The sequence below is a fragment of the Dufourea novaeangliae genome, unplaced genomic scaffold (genome assembly GCF_001272555.1).
Source record: "Dufourea novaeangliae isolate 0120121106 unplaced genomic scaffold, ASM127255v1 scaffold1, whole genome shotgun sequence".
Taxonomy (NCBI): Eukaryota; Metazoa; Arthropoda; class Insecta; order Hymenoptera; family Halictidae; genus Dufourea; species Dufourea novaeangliae.
This window is the reverse complement of record NW_015373885.1, coordinates 591140-614668: the sequence shown is the minus strand read 5'-3', so window position 1 is coordinate 614668 and position 23529 is coordinate 591140. Positions and strand designations below refer to the sequence as shown.

Below are 23529 nucleotides of genomic sequence, written 5' to 3'. Positions count from 1 at the left end.
TGTTACCACATCCTCTTCGATGAACGTCCCTGGATAACGATGTTATCCTCGGAAACGAGGCGTCTCATGGCTAACGGACGATGACGTGCGCGCGTCGCCCTCGAAGGCGAGCAATTAACCCTTCGGAGGGGGCGAGCTCCGTGCACGGAGTTACGTTTACGAAAAAGAAAGTTTTATTTTTTCATCCTCCGTGATAAGAAAGATGTGATAACTATGTCGTGGAACGTGCCGCGCACGAAGACGGCGATCGTTCGTCGACGATGAATATTGCGGAACTAGTGATGGGAGTTTTACTGTCGTAAAAAATCAACTGTTTCGAATACCTACTTTCGATTTTATCCGATGATCTCTGTTACAATCGAGGCAAACATAACGGGTTATTCAAGATTGCCGGTTTCCAGTTTCTGAACACTTTCACTGCTGGCGACGCATACGTTGCGTTCAGTTAGTTATTTCAATAATGGCTACTGACGCAACGGTTCCATTTTTGTTTGCACTCACCACGACGAATATGGATAAACAACACAGCGACCAATGATGTAAAAACAAATAAAACAAAGCGATATCCGATAAAAAAAAAACAAGTCAACCGCCCCTGGGAAGGGAAATGAAATTTCAGCCAGCAGAAAAAGTGGCGCGAGAATACTCTTAATCGGTTATATTTCTACATTCGAAATCTGATCAGATATTGCCCCATCATTATACCAAGACGCGTATTCTTCCGTCGCAAGACTCGATCGAGGCGGGGTCGTATCTCGATCGAGATCGTCGGAAGGAAAGGGCAAAGGTTCGTCGACTACCTAGTTTGACGCTCTACCAAGCAGTCCCTTTTAAAAATTAGCCCTGATATCCATGGTCGAACGAGTTACCCTTATCGATGTCCCTTTTCGGGCAGTCCCGTTCAACAGGCTGATGCTTGAAAGTATACTTATCGCTCCTTTCCTCCGATTATCTGGATCCAGATTCCATAGAGTTCGATTTCGTGGCCCTCTGTGTGATAAACAAAGTGCACGGGACCTACAGTTGTGGGCGGCGTTGAATGGTATCTGACGTATAATAATATAGAACGCCCGATTCACTTTGCGATGTGTCGTGAATTATTCCTTTTTGTGACAAGGAGAGCGAAGATAAACGCACCGGGTCGCGAAGTGACGGGGTAATCCTCGGCTGTTCCGAGCAAATGAAACACTTTAATCCCCGACGTGTCTGCAGGATGTTGCCGACGGCGACGGTTGGAACGTCAGTTTGCATTTGAATTTTCTAACTCGGACACGACATTCGATTTAACAATGTCCGATAGAGGCCTGTTTCTGTACGAATTAAAAATTGTTTCTGGAATTTATGGTTTTTCTTTTCTTTGCGTTTCTTTCCGTTACCTTCGCGTGTCGCGTTTACGGGGAATACATCCAGGTCACGACGATGTTTTCCTTTTATTTATTTTTTTTGTTTTCTAAATCGCATAGTCGACTCGGTGGCGGTTTTCCTTTTCATTGCGATTTACGTAAGCGGGCGCACACAGTGTGCACACCAGCTTTTCCCGCTCCCACGGATTCATTTAAAACTTGTCCCGAAATTATCCGTATCCACGCAATTAAACGGGAGCTCCACCCCGAGGCAGCGATTCTCAATCCTCGAGATCTCCACTTGTCGCGGGAACACGGGGCCTTTAATAAGATCGCGTGACACTTCGAATGCTTTCCGCGCTCTCGTTTCGTCCGAGATCCGAAACGGAAAATTTACGTAAGATTTCGCGAACTTTGCATTATTCGCGAGGGAAAGTCTTGCTCGAGACACGGAACCAGGGATCGATTAATTAATACCGACCAATATATCCGTTCGTTCGACGGCCTACACGTTTCCGATGGCCGAACATATCATTTCTGGGTGGAGAAAACGCCGCGGGGAAGGAAAAAGTGGAGTTGAAATGCAGGGGACACGAGAATATTTTCAAACGATAACAATAAACTTTTAGGACCCAATGAAAACGATAATATAGATAATACGAACGCTTTGAAGAGAATTTCGACGGAATCGGGAAAACAGATCTCAAGATCGAGGTGTGAACGCTCAGTATTTCGAGGGTTAGGGGGAAAACGTCTGGATTTTGACATTTCCGTTGAAACACGCTAAACTTACGAGACTGTGAACAGTTAATTAAACGATTATAATCTCTTTAATGAATTTAGTTTGCACCAGTTTGGTCGTTGTATTTTATATAACCGATTGAACACGTTCCCCGCCATGTTGGTGATTGAAGAAAGTTTACTCCGTCGTATTCTCAATGTTTGTTGTTGAATAAATATCATTATTTTTAAAGGAAAGAAGTGTAAACCACGAAATAGATCTGTGAATAATAGAATATTTTGTTGTTAGGAGGAATTATGTGGTAAGGTAACGTGGCGGTGAACGCGTTCAGAAGCAATAGCTGACTTTATCTCCCCACAAACCCTCCCCTTGTAATGTAATCGACAATGGTGCAGGATTCTTCCACGCTCTCGTGGAAGACCCCTATACGCTCGTTTTAATCGGAACTCTCGGCCTGTAAAATACAGGCACAAGTGTATGGAGTGCTGATTGGAACTTCACTCCGTCAGAACCACCGTAAACGAGTAACACGTATTTTCTAAATGTACAAAGGTGTATATTACATATAACTTATAATTCATATGATGCATGTACATATTTGTGACGCCCGAGGACTAATCCTCCCCGGGACAAAGAGACACATATTTAGTTACGAAGAATCGAGGGAACGGTTAGATGTTTACCATTCACGCTCCATTATTTATGTACCCAAGGCATTTAATCTATAGTCGGTCGGGCATCGAGTGAAATTATTCCATTGAGTATATAGGCACGTGCTCAATTAAACCTAGTGATACTTTATTCGGATATAATAAATAGAGTTTTAAGAACAGAGAGGGTTGCAGCGGACTCAATTTTAACAATATTCTTGTATGATTACCTAATATACGTTGAAAATTGCGGTTGACGAATCTTTCTTTGTCGCGTTCCCGATGTTGTGTTATTATCCAAGTAACAATCGCGGAAGACGATTGCTTGGCGGCGCGAGGTGATGTGATATCACGTAAATATGAAGCTGGAACTGTGCTTTTACTTGCTATAATCTGCACGTGCTTCTTTTCAGGAACTATTAGGCTTCATTCACGGTAATGGTCGTTAGCGCAATCATAGCCAATCATGACGTGGACGATGGTACACGCATAACATATATCTGTTCGCTAACAAAGCTCGTTTATCTTTAACGGTATCAGATTCTTTGCAACTGTTTGCGTTACGTCATCGATACAATGGATTTCGGAATCGGGATTATCGAGATCTGCTGATGCATTCTGAAATGGAAGACGGATTTTAGCATTTGCACTGACTCGCGTGGAAAGTGCTTGCCTCAGGATCTTCTATTTACCTTTCTAATCTACTTCATACTAATCTCCTCGGTCCACGCTAATGACTGTGATAATATGTCTGTACGGTTTCGTTTGTTTTCTCCAAACCACTCTTTCAAATATACTCTCCGTGCCTTTGTTTCGTTCAACCTTTTCGAACGTTCTCACCGCTGTTCGATCATTGACGATGATATTATTTCCAATTCTGATTTAATAATGGTGTTATTATTCTTTAACATATTGAAGTTCTAATATTTAATATATAATAGCATAATTATCGTGCGGCTACCATAAATGGAGCGTTGTTATTCTGTCACTAGGCATTGTTTTTCAGAGAGATACGTTGCACACGCAGTTCACAGTAATACTTCCGTGTTACTTGTATATTATTTTTTTTTTCAGCGTGCTCACGTGTGGCTTAATTGCGCTGAAAGGGTCCAGAATAGGCGGTAAACTCGGGATTTCCGCCGGCGGAATTAAAACGTCAAATTGTTGTGAAACCGAGGGAAAAAGCTGCGCGTTGCTTTTCGGTTTTATTCGAGACGGAGCACATTTAACTCGAGATTCGTTTCGTTGAGTTTTCAGCGGTTAAGAAAAGAATGTTACCGCCAACACGAACAACGAATTTCCTTGACCAGCACTGTATGTATATCGAAACCAGGTCGAAATTCACTAAATTCCCATGTCTTTCGCGAAAAGCGTGCTTCGAACGTATATTAATCGAGCACGAATTTTCTTTTGTCGCGAGATGAACATTCTGGGGACGTATAACTCTTAAGCAATCCATTTTCGAGACATACAATAACGTCAGATTCGGATTATTGCAACGAAATGGGGAACCGTTGTGGATCGTTAAACGGGGGTGTAACTGCGTTTTTATTCTAGGAATTGGTCGAATTCTACACGATACCCAGGTGTTGAGATGATTAATCCTTTCCCCCCCGAGAAAAGCTGCACAATTTTCACAAGCTCATAATGCACATTATGAAGGGTAAAATCTAATTGCAAGTAAACAAAAATAAGACAGAGTAAATTCGTTAATACTAATCCAGGATAATATCGTTTTGCTAAGCTTGATCTTATTGTGTATTTATGTATAAGTATGCTGTTTAGGTGTAGAGGTGTAATTGACGTATGGAGAATCATTCTGCATTCTGCAAACGGTAATGAATAAATTGTGCGCGTGTATAATTTCAGCCGATTTTTGCTGGTCGCGGTCTTTTTTCCGTTTTTCTGCTTCGCAAAGACTTTTCACACCTACATTCGTCGAGCACCCTTCCGCTCGGTTCACAGCGATTCTAATTCGTTCGCGCTTCGAATAAAAGTAGGTGGCAAGGTCGGCAGTCGACCGCCCGGAGAGGCATTTCCACGTAATCGTTTCCTGGAACGTTTATACATCCTTGGAAACATGTAATTCTAAATTACTCGATAAATGGGACGTTCTGTGGTAAACGCAGAAATATAGGAGATTAAACGAATTTTAATTGAAAACACCAGTTACCACCGATGAGATCTAAAGAAAGACTGCTGTGAATTTTCGTGAATATGTACGTGACATTTAAATGATTCATATAACTACGAAAGAAATAGACTTTCTAACGAATCGTTCTCAACGCTTGTTCTCTCGATATCTTTAATAACATTTCATTTTCACGGTTATTCGTAGAGATTCGCGGAAGAAATTTACTCTTTACCGGTAAGCTTCGATTACCTTTCTAATATTTATGACGATTTTACATGCAACTTTCTTACACGTTCATTTTCATCGATGGAAATTTAATGTATACTTGAGTTTCCTCCGGAAACGATCAGACTTTAACAATGCAACTTTACCGGCGACCTTTTAATACGACGAACATTGTCGAAACTTTTTAATTAGCGGCGTTATTAAGTCGAAGTTTCGAAGTCCTCTCGAACGACGAGCGCTTGTGCTAATTTACGCGACACAAACTGGCAATTTGTTGCTCAACGACTTGCGGATTCTATGTTCAAGCTTTCTCAGTCGCTCGGTTCTTTTCTATACGGGAACACGTTCGTGTCGAGCAGGTGATTCAGTAAGAAAGCTATCAATTGATTAATGCAAGGTTACTCGACATCGAATTAATCAGGAATTATTTGCTCGTTGTACAGGGTATTAAGTGATCATTCGCGACGAAGGCGTGTCCGAATCCAGTTCGAGCTTAAAGTCTAACGTGTATTATGTCGCGACAATAGACAATTTTTATTTTTTCGCTTAACATTTATAGACATGGAGCATTCGTTGAACGAAGAAGGAATAGATTTTTCTTTGTGATGACACGTAGTTTTGTTAAACAGAACTACAAAAGTGTGAAATCAATTGTAAAGGTTATTACACCTTGGCGATCTTGGTTACGAATAAAGTTCCGATAATTATTAATTTTCCCCAAAATATCCTGATGACTTGCTGAAACGATTAATATACGTAATGCTTATTCCAGCGTGAACGTCACAGTCGACGACGATGTACCCGCATTGATTACGCATTTATAAAGGGCTGACGATTCAACGGATGCTCGTGGTAAATTTAAATTGTAAATAGACGCATTGCAGATTTAAAGTAAAACCAACGATAACGGAATAGGGTACGCTGGCTTCGTAAAGAAATGAAGGAGAGATTCGCGCGAGCGCGAAGTCGTCCGATGTGTATTTAATTTTTTATTTAAAAAGTACAATTTAAAGGTCGCGTGGATCTGTAATAGTCGGTATTTAAGCTCTTTTCCAAACTAAGATTACCGTAATCAATAAGAAATCCCGAAAGTCAGGCGATTCTCTGTAAATCCAGATTAAAACTGTTCCGTCGATACAAGGAAGCATTAAATTGCGAACCGTTTGACTTTCAGGGCATGTATGTCCCGTTCGACGAAGTTGTTACTCGAATCGATCGCCTATGGCACTCGTTACGTATATTTCTGGCAAAGATACGTAACGGACGTCACGGAAACGGTAGACAAAAGCCTCGAAGAAATGTAATTTCTCCCAAGTTTGGCGCCGACTCGGCGTTCAGATCATTTCTGACCCAATTCGGTCGAAGCGTGGAGCTAAGGGGACGATTTTGTGTTTGTTTTACCTTACACGGTGGAAAAAACATAAACTCTATCCAGCTGGCGAACAGCCGAGTCGAGGCGTTTTCCGGTTCTTCAGCGCCGTCGAATTTTTGCTCTTTGACCTTTCGTCGAGAACAGTGTATATTAATCGACATTAATTGACCAATTTCTCTAAGCTTATACTTCGATCTAACGTTTACATGTAAAAGAAAATTATTCATCTATTTGAATGTAAATAATTTAGACGATAGATTTAATATTGCTACGATGCGTAACTACCTTTGATTGTGATTACATCGTTTTATCATCGAGGGGCCTTTTATGTATGAGTAATCATTCTGTAACGATTACAGATTATAATAATTCATTCGATCGATATTAAAGATATTTAAAATGGTATGTATTAGTATGTATTATTCCATCCTTAATAATATCCATTATGTTCACTTTTATAATTCTAGTCTTAAGTAATAATTGCATCATGATTTATTCAATGTTATACAAATTGTAAAAAATCTTAAAAACACATATAGCACCTTTAATCCTTCTTCCAAATAGTATCGTATAAATCAGTACGTCTCTGAGAGAACGTTGGTATCTGAGATCTTACCTCGTCTACGATTTTCAGATCTGAAAGCACACGAACCACAAGTTAGAAGCAATGACTATGACATATTCTCTAATTTTTCAATGTCGACAAATTAGACGACGGGTTTCTGGTATCGGTATAAAGTGGCAATTACCTATGTCAGCGACCACCATGTCTTCGGTGGCATCTAGTTCATGAAGAATTTCTCCCCAGGGATTGGTTAACTGGGTATGTCCCCATGCAACGTAACCAGGTGGAGAACCACGAGCCGGTGATACGCAAGCGACGTATAATTGATTGTCGTTTGCTCTGGAACGCTGTAGCAACGACCAGTGCAGTGGTCCGGTGGTCATATTGAATGCCGCTGGATATATCAGCATTTGGCAACCTGGCGAAGAGAAACGGGAAGTATGAAGACACCGAATGTTCCGGTTACTCAGTAATTTCTTGGGTTCCTCAATTTACTTCCACCCCTTCCTACGGCTTCAATATTGAAGCAATCTCATCTCCATCATATACCCTGTACTTTATTTTAAGCTCGACTCGACGTGAAACTACTTCAATATCTTTTCCTTTTTTCCCTTATATCCGTTCTAGGAGTATTTTATCGATAATAAACATATTTCGCGATATTAAAAATCCTTAGAGACTGACTGCTTAGAAAATTAAATATCATGTCCTGCTATATACCTTTCTGTATCCAATTAATCTTACAGTTACGTATTTAATTTTCTACATATGCCTACCTTTGTTTCGATATAAGCGTGCCATTTCTTCGAATCTGATATCGTAGCAAATGCCAACGCCTATTTTACAGTCCATCGCCTCAAACATGGTCAACGAGGTCCCAGGACTTAACGAATCACTCTCGCGAAAAGTCATTTTTCCCTTAATATCAATGTCGAATAAATGCATCTGATGACAGAAAAAAACGTGAAGGTATATTGAATTCACTTGCAGAATATAAATTCCCCATGCAATAATGCAGCTATGTTTTCAAAAGCAAGAATTGCTTACCTTCCTGTGCTTTGCAATGAGAGTTCCATCGGGCGCCCAAACGGTGCACGTATTGTACAATTTATCGGCTTCCTTTTCGGGTATCGTACCACCGATCACGTAAACGTTATTCTTTTTGGCCGCTTCCGATAGTGCCACACTCGTTTCACCGCCCGGAATGCTCTCCGCATACTTTGCAAAATATGCTGCGTTGAAAAATATGAAAATCAAGAGTTACCTGTTTGTCTATGAATTTGTTATGTGATATGTGTGAGTTTATTCCCTTTTTAGAAAATAGATATTTTTAAATCAAAGTTAGGCACATGTTCGTCTTCTACAAAAAGCAACATATTTAGATTCTTCAAGTGCTTTTTATACATATAAAAGCTTTAAAGAATTCAGTTTTCTTTATTTTTTATGAAAACTTCTGTAATACTTATTGAGATCGAGATTCAAATTCAAATTGAATTACCCATAGTCATGTCAGTTGTCATAAACAAAGATTAAATTTAAAATATTTTACCCTAATATAGTTATAATTCTTTAGAAAAAAACTATATTTTTTTAGTAATAATCTTGGAAGAAAATTCTTTGTACATGAAGAATTATTATCTTATAGTTAATATTCTGAAGAGAAATTCACTATTCAATTGACTTCGTCAGTAGTTTTCGAAAGACGAACGGAGATGTTCTTCGTTGACGGTTGCTCTGCAAGAAAGTGCTTTAAATAGTGGTAAAAATATTGTTTACGCGTGTTAGCAGTATTGAAAATGTTGCTCTAGCTATGACGAAGTTGTTAATTTAGTGAAAAGTAATTGTACGATTGGAAAAATAATGAAAAGAAGAACATCGTCGCTCATCGTCTCCGTTCATTGTACCATCCCCAACTTGGCGCGCGCGAGAGTTCAACGGACGGGGTGAGTAATTTAGATAAGAAATCCTTTTTTTTTAAAGTAGAAGTAGTATAAAGTGTGGTCATGAAGATGTATTACATGTTCCGTACGGTGAATTGAAGCATTCAGGAAGTACAACAATGTTAGCTTGTTGTTGTTTTGCGCGTTCGATGAACGAAACTGCTCGCGCTACATTCGTTGATTTATTTTCGCCAACGGCGAGTTGCACTAGCGCCATACGAAACGCTGAAAAAATGTTGGCACGAGTAAATGTGATTTATAATATGACTTTTTATGTATTTATTGTAACGTTTTTAAAAGAATTAAGCGTACATACTGGACATTGTTCGCAATCCTTGTTTGACGATGTTTGCGCTTAACATGATATTTTTCGAGGTTAGGTACGTTTACTATCTACTTTATCAACCGTTACATAAGCATGCGGTGATATATTCAAATAAATTTTTATCTACGATATTTCAGAACTCTGTGTAAGAAAAACTGAATATAAGTATCTTTATATCTAAATGAAATTTCTCAAATTCATATTTATATACTATCATATATAGAATAGTAAACTCCTTTTTTTACCATTATTTCATATGTTCTATTTTATTACTTTTCAATTGTGGATAAGAAAGTGGAATCGATTTTGTAAAAATAAGTTTTATTACAAAATGTATATAAACAAAATTGTACAATTCGTTACGAAAGTAAAATAATGGAATACGTTCCCGTAAAGTTTTATCGTCTAATAGATTATCGTGATCTTGATCTACCCCTTTTTTTGTGTTTCCGTTTGTCCGTATAATCTCTCGATTTTCGGTCTCTTGCTCTTTCTCTTTCCTTATCTTTTTTCTTATGCTTTTTGCTAGACCTTTCGGATGAACTGTCCCGCCGCTTGTGTTTCTTTGATTTCTTAGATTTCTTTGATTTATAGGAATCACTGCTACTAGATTTGCTCCTCTCTTTCCTTCGCCTTTTTCCGAAATCACTATCTCTATCGCTATTGCTGTCTGAATATCTTTTTCGACTTTTAGATTTTGTATCGTCTGTTCTGATATCTTTGTTTTTATCATGTTTGGTACCTTTTTTCCTCTTTTCATCAATAATATTTCTATCTTCATTGTCGCTACTTTCGAAACATTCAGAAGAGCTCGATCTTTTCTTCTTTACTGTTTTATTACTCTCTTCATTAGATTCTTTGTTTTTATATTCTTCATACTTTGTTGCATCTAAAATCAACCCCATAAAATATTAAAGGCTAAAATCTCTATATTTATTACAATTCTTAATACATGTGTAGGGACTTTTAAAACCAATGTTTGAGAATGCACAAACTGTGGTATTGTACTTTCTAGTTGTTTACAAGTGTTCCTGTGTAAATTTAAATGGACTTTTATTGTAAGTTTTAGAAGTCCCTTAATTAGAGCCATACATTCATACTAACTTAGAACTTTTGCGTTCTTTGAGTACTCTGCCTTAGTAACTGGTTGCACTACGAACTCATTCACAGATATAATATTTCCTCCAAGAGCGAGTTTTATTATAAGTCTTCCTGCATCATCATCGAATCCTTCTATTTGACCATAGTTATTACACTGCTTTCCAGCAATAATTTTTACGAATGTCCCCTTCTCTAGCTTAAGTTCTGCATCTTCTTTTTTAGTATTTGTATTCGGCTTTTGCAGTGCTACTTTATCTGCTCCAAGACCCATGCCTTTTGGACGTAGTTCTGGTATAGCAGCTGAGACAACTCTGTAACAATATTAAAAAATTATCAAGTTGAGAAGTGTTCTTTACATAATTTCAAACATAGTATGTATCAATCATACAATGTCACTTCATTTAAAATAAGATTCATACTTTTCATTTTTACCAATTCCTTTGCCAGGCTGCCATCCCATTCCTCTCAACATTGCTAAGCCAAAAGCATCCACAGGAATTTTTTCATAATCCTCTAATGTAGACTAAAAACATTAATATCTGTTATAGTACAACTTATATCGCATTAATGGATAAATGATACAAACATAATGATAAAGTTTGTAGAGACAATGATACTATACCTGTTCTTGACCTCGTAAAGCCTGCTCTTCTAGGAGCGGCAAAGTCAGTGTCTTTGTTTCACTTTGTTGTTCCTCAGTAGATTTAAGGTCTTGTATAATTTCCTTAGCAGCTTGTTCTTCTAAAGTAACAACTTTCTTTTCATTATCGTTTGTTGCTTCTAGTTTCTTTCTAGAATTATCTTTTGCTAACGCATTGCCATTAGTTAGTTCTGCGTTTACTTCTTGTTTGATTTCTGTTACTTCTTCCTTTATTGCCTTAGGCTCAAAAATGTCAGCATCAATTTTATTTACAATCCTATCGTGCCAGGTTTTTGATCCTAGCAGTGGAATAACCAAAGGTTCATCCTTCTTCTCTTCCTTGCTGGAAGAAAAAAATTATTATGTACGTCCTTATTCTTTCAACTACTGTTTGGTTACCTTTATAGGTTATGTTGATGTGACATCGTTGATATTTAACTTACCCTATTACTTTAATACCCTTTTCATCAAGACATTCTATATAATCTACTTTCTTCGTCTCTTGGGGCAGAGTATTCTTTAAAACAGGTTTTTTAATAGACTTCGCGAAGGCGAAAGAAATCTTTTTCCCTTCCTCAGCCATTACTGAGATATATACAATAACAGGGATTCACAAGTCAGTACATTTAATGAATAAATAAATGTTCGTTTCAGATAGTTACATTAATTTCACACTTAGTTTCAGTAAGCAATTTAAAGTAAATTAGAAATTACATTGAACATTGTATAATTATTATCTGTGCCTATATTCTATATCTATTTTAGTCGATGTTTATACGTTTATGAAAACATGACGTGAAGAACCACTACACGTGAAAAGACCACACTCCTTTGACATGAATGAAAACCATTATGTATTCAGGCACATTTATACGAGCAGGGAATGAATCGAGTATTTCTATTGGAACCGAAATATGATAGGCTACAATTCTTAAGGCATATTTTCAACAGCCTTAGAAAGCGTTTGAGAGAATCCCTGAGCCTTGAAGGAATCTTGAAAACTCTTATAAAGGCACTTTTAAATCCAGAGGTGTCCTGTAAGACTCTATAACCATCGAAAGACTTTTGGGGGAATTTTAGAACCTTAAAGGGGTCCTATAAATTCTTAAAGGCACTCACAGGACCCTAAAGATTTTTCAGGGAACCTGAGGATCCTTGAAAGAGTCTCCGGAACTGGGAGGGAGTTTTTTTTAAGGCCCTACTGGAAAATTAAAAATCCTGAAGACACCATGGAGATGCTAGAGATTCTGGAGGTCTCTCGAATTCACTAGTCTGCTAAAGAATGAGAATTTTCTTTCTCGGCACTTCTATTTCAATTTCTCCTCTTATTCAGTTCTGATTATGAACGTGTCTTTCAGTATGGAGAATGTTATGGAAAAATATTCAATTATTAACAACCATTTCCACTTAGGAACAGTTCCATAAAGACTTTCCCAGTAGCTCCAAATTTTTTTTTTATTATCAATCTTTCTAATACATTCGTTTGATTCTATCATAATTTCTGCACTGCAGAGCGTGACATCAGTATTATGTACTCTGTTGTTCGCAAGTCATCCAGATCTATTTTGTCTGCAGCCTCTATTCTGTTTTTTATCCTCTGTGAATTACAATATAATAACTCAAGGTGAAAGCAATTTTTGTATTGGTTTAATTATTTGAAAACTTGTGCATACTGTATGTCCAAATCATGAACTCGTTACCCATACAGCCATTCGTACAGACAATGGATTTGTTTTCTATACACTGCAAACATAATATAGGTATTGTTTCGGTTAATTACGTTAATTCGATACTATGTATGCAAATAACATATTTCCTAAACAATTATCGATCGTGTAAATTACATTTATTATTCGATCTTTATTATTCGAACTGATTTGCTGCAGAATTATAAAAACCTGTAAACTTATTACTGTAGTACTCTTACCGTTGCACTTCGTTAAACGATTTTCTTTGATCCTATGGACGTGTTAAGGAAGACACCATTTACTTATCTTTCGGTACCAGAACTACAGTTAAAAACGACGACCAATTGCAAACGGTAGTTACGGGTTCTAGGTAGAGGGGTGAGCGTGTTTTACAGGCGACAACAGCACGGTATATTGATACGAAGCCGGGGTAAACCGGGAAGCCGTAGTTCGTGGAGCGTAGTAATCGTAGTAGCTCCGAACAGTCAACGACATTCGGAAGCCGCAGACAGTTTGGAATTCAGGTAAAGTCTTTCTCATAACTCTGTCAAAACTCCTTTCTTTTCCTTTATATCTAACTTTGGAACTTAAATGCATACATTATTTCCATTGTTTTCAATAATTAATCCACGGATCACTAACTTCTACGTTACTTTCTTTTATGAATTGAACTAAATACTTGTTCTGTTATTTTTATTTCCAAGCTCTGCAAATCTGTAATATATTCTTCTTTAGTTAGTTTTGACAATCGACTTTTTCTTGAAAATTGCTTGCATTAACTCTGAAATCCAATTTCTTCATTCAACTTCAAGAAATTCCCACGCTTTTTTTTTCCTTTTAGTCTTCTTTTTTAAGCTTTTTCCAGTTTTGAGAATCATTGTTTTAAAAATAAATCACACTGTGTGTACTGTGTTTCGATCCAAAGATGACTCATTGATCTGAGCCGCCGATTCCGTCGTTCTTACGGTACTTCAGATCCTTTCTCGTCTATTATACGGCTCCCTCGCCGAAATCTCATTCCCATACCAGCAATTACGGGACTACCGAAAACTAATTGCAAAATAAAACGGGTTCATGACGTAACTGTAAAACGGGGACCATAACCGTGCGATTCTGCTGCTAACGGAGGAGATCCTGCTGCAGATTTGTTCCGCTAAGACGTCCTCGTCCTCTGCTTCCTTGATTTTTTTCTCTTGCCTACAATGTAGCATGTCGTTCTCCCAGTCACTCCAGAGATATAAAAGCAATAACACCAAGCGCTATGCACTTCTGATTAGTCACAGTCTATCAGCCTTTAAACGAAGCCGCGGTTAAACGACGATACTGTGATTTTATTTTCCCCTAAACTTACAATCAGATAAAAAGATAAACCGGCTTCGCAAACAGACGTATATTATAAGCATATCATGATCAGGCAGTTTAACAAATTGTTCCAGTTTTCTATTATTTTCTTAATTTCTTAAATAACATTGACTTCAACTAGACTTCATATATGCATGAATATTTGCATGATTATGTATGTATATATGCATGATTACGGAACTTTAATATTAAACATTTCCTAAACTAGTAATCATCTGTACGATACCAAGCTTCATTATTATGGAGCACTCCTTCTTAGGAAAATACTCTGAGTATAACATACAATAATTTCTATTCAACTGTTTATACGCTACTTGTTATTGTCATATGGAACACCCTATTCCTAACTAAATTAATCGTCTCGACAACACGGTTCTATTGTCATTCAAAATTTCGCAATCGGAATTTGCAATCGACAGTCCGCTGGTGCATTGAACTTACGTTGCACGGTTGCCGCGTATCAACAAGTTGGATTCTAGTTCGATTTCGTGTGGAGGATGCCACCGTAAATGTAGTCGAGTGAACAATCGCGCAACCGGATCTACGTGTTGCCCGGAACTCGGTATAATACCGCGGAAACGGCTGGGAAATTATATTTGTTATGGGGAATCGGACACAGGCAGCTCTACAACCGAGGACGATCTCATCTGACCGCGTGGTTACCGGACGGAACGGTCATTAAACGTCTGTCGCCGGGTTTTCATAGTTCTCCTACCATTTCGGTGAAAGCTTCGACCGGCATTTATGGTTAATTTCAGCTGTTGATCCTCATTTACGCATATTATTTCACGGAATTCTTTGGGTTCGCGAATACGATAATATATCTTCCCCTGGTCGCTGAATCCTTGTTGATAACCTTCGCTAATATTTTCCTGTCTGCAAGATATTCTTCCTATTAATCGCACCTTTTACATCGACACTTCTCACTTTTCTCCTGAACATAACGTTTAATCTTTTGAATCTTTCTTCTGGTGCATCTCGTAATGGTGCATTTGTAATAGCGTTTTCGATTTCTTTCGTATCGGGCAGAGAAAAAGCACACCTTTTTCTCCATACAATCACTGTTCATACTCCTTTTAGACAAACAATGCGGCTACTCCTCCTGCAAATATACCCGTTACTGTTCTTCTCGACGGGGATCGATGCAACGGGGATCGGTAAGGCATGGCAGGTCCTCCCGTACGGGACCGATTACTGGAACCACCCATCGTGGCCACGGTTAGACTCTTCCGCGTTCGAAGTTCGTAGCGTGAGCGGTGTTGGTCGTCTGGATTCACCGGAAAACGCTCGAACGGGTCTAAAATCTTTGTTACCCGCCGACCAACCGGACGATCGATTCGAACGAATCACGGAAACGTCCCACGATCGATACGGGACTCGTGACGGAACGAACGACGCGGAGAGCAACGACAGAATCTTCAAAACGGGGCTCATGATGACCCTGTTGCGAACAGCAGACGACACAGGGGAGATCATCGATAATACGGGGGAAGGTGTTTCGAGGGTTCGTCGGGACGCGGACAACGAGACGAAAATGGAACAGATCACAAGCACAAAGAACGTTCGAGAGGTTCGCCTCAGTTCACCGGAGACATGGTCCTCTCAGCCGTTGTCCGTCGAGTTTCCTCATCGCAGCGGTGTGGACCAGATGATCCAGCAGACCGTGGACGACGAGGACATGCCGAACGCGAGAAGTTACCACGCACCGCGGGCTGACTTCGTCACCAGTCATCACAGAAGAAGTTACGATCAAAGGGAAGCCAGAGATATGCCTGTGACCAGAGGATACGACGAGTACGACTTCCCGTGGTACAGGAACGCTCTGAGAGAACGGGAGTACGATCCACCTAGCTATCGTCGCGGATACAGCTACTACTACCCAGATCGTTACAGAATGGAGAGGGACTACTATATGCGTCTGCCTCAGGATTACTCGTACTACTACGACAGGTACAGAGACGAGGATCTGGACCTTTACGGACGAAGCAGACCGACGCCCAAACCGAAGAGGATCATCTACTACGCGACCCTTCCGGAAATCGTCCGTAAGCCTGTCGATCTCAGAAACTATCCCAGGGGCTTCGACACGACGAGAACACCGGTGTCGAGGGACGGGACTTACAAACGTATCCCCGGGAACGTGGATCCCAGCAGGTATCGGTACAGACACCTGTACGATGGCTATGACTCGTACTCCAAGAGATCGAGCTTCGATCGACCTTACACTTACCCCGACGAGGAGGGTCGTCGCAAGGTGACGCTCGAGAGCATACGGAACAACGAGCCGTTCGATCAGAACAATGACAGAAAGCTGGCTAGTCAGGTGTCGATTAGGAACGAAGGAAAACTTCCCTGGCCGGTGCAGATCGGGACGGAGGTCAGCGTTAAAGATGACGATAGGATCCCTGGCAGGAAGATCTTCGGCGATGGCAACGGCTACGAGAGATTTCAGAGCGCGCAGCTGCAGAAGGCGCCGGATGCTACTGGATCTAGCGAACTGCAAAGCGACAATTGAATCGTGACTGAATTTTATTAGCGTTTGCGATTGGATCGAATAAAAGATCGACTTGGATAGATTTATCTGCTTTTGATAAGGGAACCGTTTCCCTAGTTCCTTATATCTGTTCTATACTATGTTTCTGTACTCTTAGAAGGTTGTCTAAGTAGGGGAAATACTCAAGTAGAATTGTTTCTCTTCGGAAAGTGTGATCCCAGTTCAGTTTGTCTTCTGTTTATAAGCTACTTAGATAACGTTAGGTATTGGGTGATAGTTTAGAAATGGAGTAAACGTATGGTTTATTAATCGGTATAGGGTAATATGAAATTAAAGTAAAGTGGAATCTAGCCTTGCCAACCAAGTCGATTCATTCTTCGATCTGACCGAAGTAGTCAATTCCGAGGAAACATTTTTTTTATCACCCATTCACTTTGATACGCTGTTTTTTTGTATTACGAAATGTTGGTTAGCAGTTGAAGTATTATATTTTATTGTACTTGCTTTACACGTCGAAGCAAAACGTATTACGCGTATTGTGATCTGCGGAGTCTCCGTCACTCTTCGTATATTTATCGCTATTTGTAACTCATAAGACTTACTTGTGGTGTCCTACGTAGACCTATTTGTCGAACGACATTGTTCGCATTATACTTTCTACTTGATAGGAGCTTATCTGCATTTTTAATATAGGTTTGACTATCATTGTACCAAATACATTCTTTAAAAAAGAAATCTGTCTGCCTTGAATCCCTTTTTGTAGAATCTTGTGTGTTTCAGAGATCGAAACAATTTCATTGCAAAAGTCAGTTTTTCGATTTTTGTTCACATAAGAAAGGTGACAAATAGTAATCAATGTTAATACGTTCAATTCTTTAATACCAAACAATAAATCACAATAAAAACATACAAATCAACAATTTTGAAGAATATTCGTTAAACTGTTTTTTTTTCTCGATGCTCTATTGTGTCTTCAGTTTCCATATCGCTTTTTTCAACAGAAACTTCGACAGATTATCGGAGAAATTACTTTTCGACAATATCCGGTTCAATTCGTTTGTCCAAGAGATAATCTAAATGCAAACAAATTTTTTAACATAGCGTTAGAAACGAACAAAATATACGATAGTCAATTAATTTAGCTTTTAATTACCGAGTTAGGTCTTCTTTCATTGATGAAACCAGACAACTCTTCCGGTGTCATGTTTAGAATATTGCACGCAGTTTGGTGAGCCTCCTTTTCGCTGGGTTCGTCCACTTTTAGGTTTTTTTGCGTTTGGCAGTCATTTGGAGAAAGGTAAAGTTTCTTTAAAAAGTCCTACAGAGATAAGGATAAACACAAAATGAAAAGTAATCTTCCAAATGTTTTTTTGAAAGATGACAGTAGTATGACTGGTTTTATATGGTACCTGTATGCCTTTCAAGTATTCCATATTCTGATTTTTTGCACAGTCCAATTTTGTTATTATAGATTTACACATTCCTTCGTAGGCAGCATTCATATGATCAATTTCCCCTTGCACTCCGACGTCGCATTTTTTAGTGTATTGCTTTTCCATCTAGTAAAGAATCCAGAAAGAATGTTGCGCGTTTTAATTTAATTTTTTATTATTGACCACGGTATGCCTTTACCTTTACCGCAATGTCTGCCTTTGATTTCTCATTGTCACAGAATAATTTATCCTTCTCGCTGTTCAAAACCGAAATCTGTTAAACATTATCGGTCATTAATGGTTATCTAATACATTTCATTCGGAATATGTACCTTCGCTTTTAATTGCGAATTATTCGTCTTCACGTTCGTGATCTCGTTTTCTAAGCTGCTTATCTTCGACGTAAGCTGACATTTTTCTTTATTCAGGTCGGACAGCTGACTCTTGTAACTGTTCAATAAAAATCCTTTGTTGGCGTTTGCTGATTCTGATCGCAGTAATCTGGATTATTCAATTTGTTGATCAGTATCTCTGACGAGTTAAACCATTTCACTATGGATCGTTACACATCTGGAAATTTACTTATTTCTTAGCTGGGTAATAGTTGTGAAGTCTTCCTCCGCCTTTTTTTTCAGATTCGTCAGTTCCCTGCTCCTCTGCATATTTCGGAAATTGGCGACGTTATTCTTCTCGTGGTTCTCTTTCCCCAAATTGTGCTGCACCCAATCCCGCGTGTCTTCTATCGTCTTTCGTAGCTCGAGATTCTCGGAGATGAGATTGTTCAAATTGGTCTCGCTGGTGTCCATCTCTTGCTTCAGTTTCTCGAAGCATTTGTGCATCGATTCGCATTTTTTCGCTTTGACTTTCAACGCTTTCCGCGCAGTGGCCAGTTCCCGTTTCAATTTGTTCGATCTCGTGACTGCCATACGCAGCTGACACAATGGAAATATGAGAAATGAAAATTGATTATCGTACAATCTCGCGTTGCAAGCATCGCTGTGTCTGTTTTTGCGAGTGTGAGGATTCAATAGTAATGACATCGTTACAAAAGTAGAAATCTAATCTGAAAATGGCGGGTACAGTGATACTTAACATATACGTTTTTTTACCTTCTTGTGCAGTTTATTAGAAATATTCTCGTGAAACGTTAAACGTTTGCTGCATTTCAATTGGTAATTTTGTCCTCTTTTTCCGGTGATGGCACGAGGACCGAAGTTCTCCAGAACGGACGTGCAGATTCGAACGATTCGTTCTTGAAGCACCTCGTTCTCCCTGCGAGCTTCTGCTTTCACGGTCTCCAAAGTTCTAAAGAAATTTCTAATTTGAACTATTCGTTTGTCTTATAGCCACCAAAAGGAATTGCCATTGATACTTTTTATATTTTTCCTTCGCCATCGTCTTCATCTCTAGAGCCTCTTCGAGATCCATTTTCGTACGACTGAGTTTCGCCTCGAGTTCCGAGATAATCGACTCGGACTTACTATAATTGCACTCATTAATATAATTATTACGGTATATTCGGTAGGATTCTACGTTTATATAAATTATTTTAACATTTTTCCGTGACGTTTGACACATGAAAAATTTCTGTAACAACGATGGGTCGGTATTCTAGTACACGACCCTCTCGGCAACGTATTACGTTTTACGTATCGGAATTTTATCGGATACTTTTATAAATTCCATTTTATCATTCGAGTATATTCGTGGGCCGCACAATGTACAGGTGTCCGCGGGAGAAATTTCATTAATCCTGCTACAATCATTTTAGCATACTTTGCCTCGAATTTTTCACAGACGAACCAAAAAAAAAATCACCAGACTTTTTCGATTAAAAACACGATAGACCCTGGGCTTTTATATGCTGCGAACTCACTCGGTTTCCTTCCTGGACGATATTTCCCCTTTTGTCCATCGCTCGCTGTGCTGATTCGATTCGACGTCGATATTGCGTACCGAGAAAGAACGGAAAATTCGCGTTAACTGTGTTCGATTTTGGCTAATACCATTATCGAAAAAGTGATCGATCCTTCTAATCAAAGATTGTCTATTTAACGAATAACAATCTGTATGGACTTATTGTAATATACATATTTTTTGCTTACCTCAGCCCCTCTGTTCATGACCGACAGGGCTTCCTCTATCAACCATTGAGGCGCCGGATCGTCGTCGACACTCCAAAATGTCGAGGATTTTTTTTGCTGTAGATATACACATCTCGAAGACGTAGGATACACATTTCTTGCTTCCTCGGTGATTTGTATGTTTCTTGGCTCGATGTCTGTGGCAGATGTTTGCGTGAATGTTGTCTTCGTTTCGATATCAATTTTCTGTCCTAGAACAGAATCGCTACATTGTCTTTCGGTGTATATCATTTTGTAATTAACATTGTGTCGAGTTAAATGATATTTTAAAAGTGTTATCGAACGAGTAGTTTCTGCCGCGTTGTTCTGTGAACTACTGCCACCTGGTGGAGTTATTCCCTTCTTCTTTCACTGCTTCTTCTACTACGTCGGTAAGTTGACGTATAATAAACGAGATTGATTTTAATGATTTCAAATCTTGGCAAGAGTTTGAAAACAATGAAGGAAGTATAATATTTATTCCAATAACTAGGGCTAAATAGAAAATTTGAGTTCCAAATTCTATATTAGTGTGTCAGTAGTCGTACGCGACTACACTGATACTACTCAAAGCGAACGTTCCACATTCAAGTTCCCTTTTGTATTTAAAAATTTCACTTGTCCAAAATGTCCAGTAGTTCCCACTTTAATACCGTTCAGTATATGCCAGGAACTTATATTTTGCATTCACCGAGGGGAGGCTTCTATTTTATCCGGAGGCGCAAGTAATTGAAAATTAGAACCGATACGCGTCCGCGAAGAGAAACCTTCCACGCAATCTCCGGGGCAGAATTACTTAAACAAAGGGTGGGCTTTTTCTGAAATTACTGTTATCGAAGGCGTCCCCAGACCGAGGGAAACAGCGAATCGGGGCAATGTAAACGATACAGTCTGGGCCGTACGCGAAATTTCTACGAAGGAGAGAGGGAGGATCCAGCCGGATAATCCGATCGACGGGGACTATCGAGGAAACGAGACAGAGATCCTTTCTCCAATCTCCCGCTCGGACGTATTATCGGATATTATCGGGCCATATGGAATTTGGGCCCGAAAATAGTTCCGTGCAGGAAATTGCTAACGACTTAAACGTTGGGGCGGTGCGCAGAGACCGTAAGTCCCATGGGGCCCCCGGTTGTGATGGATGGAGGTTGGCCACACTGTAATTTGAAGGCGTTACATATGTACCCTAACGCGTAGTTCTGCAACGATCCTCCATATGTCTCCGATTGTCATCCTCTTTAACCAGTAGAATACTACGGTTGCAAGCGAATTTCCATCATTTTGGGAAACGATTGTTGCCAACCAGTTTCTTCCTCCTTTCCAGGAATACCAACTGGTGTATCCTCCAATTAAAATTCAAGGATCAATAATTTTATTACGAATTCATAGTTCGATCACTTTTGTTCGAGTGTATCGAGATAAGATTAAAATATTCGCGACCGTCAAGTTCTTAACGATCAACGTTGGAAAAGTAGCTGTACATGAATAAACAAAAATTACTCGAAACTGGCTGGACCTAGGAAACACCGAATCGTACGAACGCTAATGAACTGGTCCGATCGGTGTCATATAAATTTAACGACTTGGCAATAAAGCGATCACGCTCCCGTTCGCAATAAAGTATCGCCGATTATACGGGGGTGGGCGGGGTGCGGCGAGTTACACGTAGCATCGAACGGGCTAATGAAATTTGTTTGTCAATTAAATCGGCGATGCCGGCGAGTTTTCCCCTATACTTTGCCCGTCGGTACACTAATTAATTTCCACGCTCGGGTTCACTTTATTTACGCGCGACATGACTCAAAATTGCTGCAGACCGGCCCGGTATATTTACGCGGGCAGGTAACGCAGACTGCAGACCTGCAAAAATAGCTCAACGCGAGCCGGTTGCGGCGTTTCGCTGACCGAAATGTAACGTATGCTCTGTAAATTGATCCCGCGCTGAACCGATGGATCGGATATTTCGAATTGTTCTTTAGAGAAAACAAGGTAAAATTCCTTGTTTCCCTGCATTCACATCGTTCCGTCTATCTAACGGGAGGTTTAACTCTTTAACATCAGGACCTTTAAATAATTATTTTAAAATTATGAGACTGATATATATCTTGTATCCTATTATTTTGAAGTCGAAAATATCGATATTGAACAGACCCGTTTTTTTTTCTCATTCTTTTCTTTATTTTTGGAGGGTACACATGAATTTCTCAATTGGATGAAACGTGGAGATTTACTTCGCGTCGTTGAAACTACGGATCCTTGCTGACAAAAGTTAAATATTAACCGGTTAACTAGCTTTGACGCATTTTTAAATGCACCAGTGCAGCACTGGCAATTAAAGGGTTAAACAATAGGATTTACTAAGAAAATTTGTGTCGCCGGTTAGGAAGTTATCAAGTTATTTGTTTCTAGTGCCTCGAATCTGGTGCATGAGAGACTCGTGGCGACTGACAAAAAATCTCATTTCGATATTCGGCGTCCGCTAAGATAGGACCCCCAACCACCACCGCCACCGTGGGTACTATGGAATTATTGTAGATAATATGTGGATAGTTAGTCCGCGATTAGTCTGTCCAACGGATTATATTCCTCCCCTTCTCATTCCCGTGGTGCCCTGGGGGCCCAGCAGCGCCGTGATAAATGACCGAATCCTTTAGTGTTTTTTAGCCGCGGACCGCTTAGCTGATTCGTTCCCGTGCCCCTCTATCCCTGCCTCCTCCCGTCCCGGAACCGTGGCTGGCTGACCGAAGGTCGTCGGTACAATTTCGCCGTAAATCACGGCAAATCGTTGACGTAAACGGCAAGGGTAATTAGATACACTTACCTGCGATAAGGAGCGCCTCCTTGGCGTTCACGGTCGCCACGTCCTGTTCCTGGACCATCGGGCCACCGTCGGTCTTCTGCAAAAAACCGATACGTGTCGTGGTTAGATTTTCGGGAGATGGAGTGTTTTAAGCTAGAGAACTCGATAATGTCGGAGCGATTACCTCTTCCCCTCGCAATTTCCTTTTTAAGAGGGACCGATTTAAAGGTTGAAGAATCAATGTACACGTCTTCGATTCATTTAAAAATAATTTCTTTGTTTTCCTCAATTATTCTGCGAATTTCTGTTTTTTTTTATGTAAACTCAAATTATGTGTATGATGAATGTGAATTAATTAATCACTTTAATTCGACCCGTAGTTTTTTAATTATTTTAACAGTCAGAACAAGGTTTACAGGTTATAGGTAAAGAAGAATGTTCTTGTCCGGTCAGGATGCAAAGGTATATACCATTTCTATTTTTTTTAATGGTTAATAAAGTACTTTTAAGGGAACGTATATAGCTTAATGGAGTTTCCTGTTTTTACGCGCGCAGTTTAAAAAGCAGTGGGAGTTTCGTTAATGACACGAAA

At 39.5% G+C, this 23529-nt stretch overlaps 4 protein-coding genes across 4 annotated transcripts; 1 reads left to right on the top strand and 3 right to left on the bottom strand.

The window, feature by feature from the left end:
• Positions 1 to 7010: 7010 nt before the first annotated feature.
• Positions 7011 to 9333, bottom strand: LOC107193673 (omega-amidase NIT2). Its single transcript, XM_015583167.1, has 6 exons — positions 9288 to 9333; positions 9050 to 9196; positions 8079 to 8263; positions 7808 to 7976; positions 7216 to 7449; positions 7011 to 7102 (listed from the first exon to the last, which is right to left on the bottom strand). Exons 1-6 carry the CDS (start codon positions 9331 to 9333, stop codon positions 7011 to 7013), a joined length of 873 nt encoding a protein of 290 aa, XP_015438653.1.
• Positions 9334 to 9709: 376 nt separating this feature from the next.
• LOC107193716 (G patch domain and KOW motifs-containing protein-like) lies at positions 9710 to 11620 on the bottom strand. The gene is made up of 5 exons (XM_015583214.1): positions 11481 to 11620; positions 11020 to 11380; positions 10817 to 10920; positions 10401 to 10708; positions 9710 to 10185 (listed from the first exon to the last, which is right to left on the bottom strand). Exons 1-5 carry the CDS (start codon positions 11618 to 11620, stop codon positions 9710 to 9712), a joined length of 1389 nt encoding a protein of 462 aa, XP_015438700.1.
• Positions 11621 to 15174: 3554 nt separating this feature from the next.
• On the top strand, positions 15175 to 16602 carry LOC107193810. The gene has a single exon (XM_015583318.1). It carries the CDS (start codon positions 15175 to 15177, stop codon positions 16600 to 16602), a length of 1428 nt encoding a protein of 475 aa, XP_015438804.1.
• A 941-nt stretch (positions 16603 to 17543) lies between these two features.
• Positions 17544 to 23016, bottom strand: LOC107192201 (probable DNA double-strand break repair Rad50 ATPase). Its single transcript, XM_015581446.1, has 11 exons — positions 22959 to 23016; positions 20120 to 20349; positions 19891 to 19940; positions 19387 to 19494; positions 19124 to 19319; positions 18597 to 18946; positions 18347 to 18515; positions 18214 to 18288; positions 17991 to 18140; positions 17735 to 17899; positions 17544 to 17654 (listed from the first exon to the last, which is right to left on the bottom strand). The coding sequence occupies exons 1-11, from the start codon at positions 23014 to 23016 to the stop codon at positions 17544 to 17546; spliced, it is 1662 nt and encodes a 553-aa protein (XP_015436932.1).
• Between the last annotated feature and the right edge of the window lie 513 nt (positions 23017 to 23529).

What these genes read in the sequence shown, in the direction of transcription:
- LOC107192201 (XM_015581446.1), bottom strand. Translation starts at nt 23,016, where the DNA reads ATGGTCCAGGAACAGGACGTGGCGACCGTGAACGCCAAGGAGGCGCTC. An exon ending in ATTCGCAATTAAAAGCGAAG is followed by an intron (nt 18,289 to 18,346) that starts GTACATATTCCG and finishes AATGTTTAACAG; the next exon opens with ATTTCGGTTTTGAACAGCGA. An exon ending in AATACTTGAAAGGCATACAG is followed by an intron (nt 17,900 to 17,990) that starts GTACCATATAAA and finishes TTATCTCTGTAG; the next exon opens with GACTTTTTAAAGAAACTTTA.
- LOC107193716 (XM_015583214.1), bottom strand. Translation starts at nt 11,620, where the DNA reads ATGGCTGAGGAAGGGAAAAAGATTTCTTTCGCCTTCGCGAAGTCTATT. An exon ending in CTTTACGAGGTCAAGAACAG is followed by an intron (nt 10,921 to 11,019) that starts GTATAGTATCAT and finishes TAATGTTTTTAG; the next exon opens with TCTACATTAGAGGATTATGA. An exon ending in AAAGAACGCAAAAGTTCTAA is followed by an intron (nt 10,186 to 10,400) that starts GTTAGTATGAAT and finishes GGTTGATTTTAG; the next exon opens with ATGCAACAAAGTATGAAGAA.
- LOC107193673 (XM_015583167.1), bottom strand. Translation starts at nt 9,333, where the DNA reads ATGTTAAGCGCAAACATCGTCAAACAAGGATTGCGAACAATGTCCA. An exon ending in ACGCTTATATCGAAACAAAG is followed by an intron (nt 7,450 to 7,807) that starts GTAGGCATATGT and finishes TCTCTTCGCCAG; the next exon opens with GTTGCCAAATGCTGATATAT. An exon ending in CATGGTGGTCGCTGACATAG is followed by an intron (nt 7,103 to 7,215) that starts GTAATTGCCACT and finishes GTGTGCTTTCAG; the next exon opens with ATCTGAAAATCGTAGACGAG.
- LOC107193810 (XM_015583318.1), top strand. Translation starts at nt 15,175, where the DNA reads ATGCGGCTACTCCTCCTGCAAATATACCCGTTACTGTTCTTCTCGACG.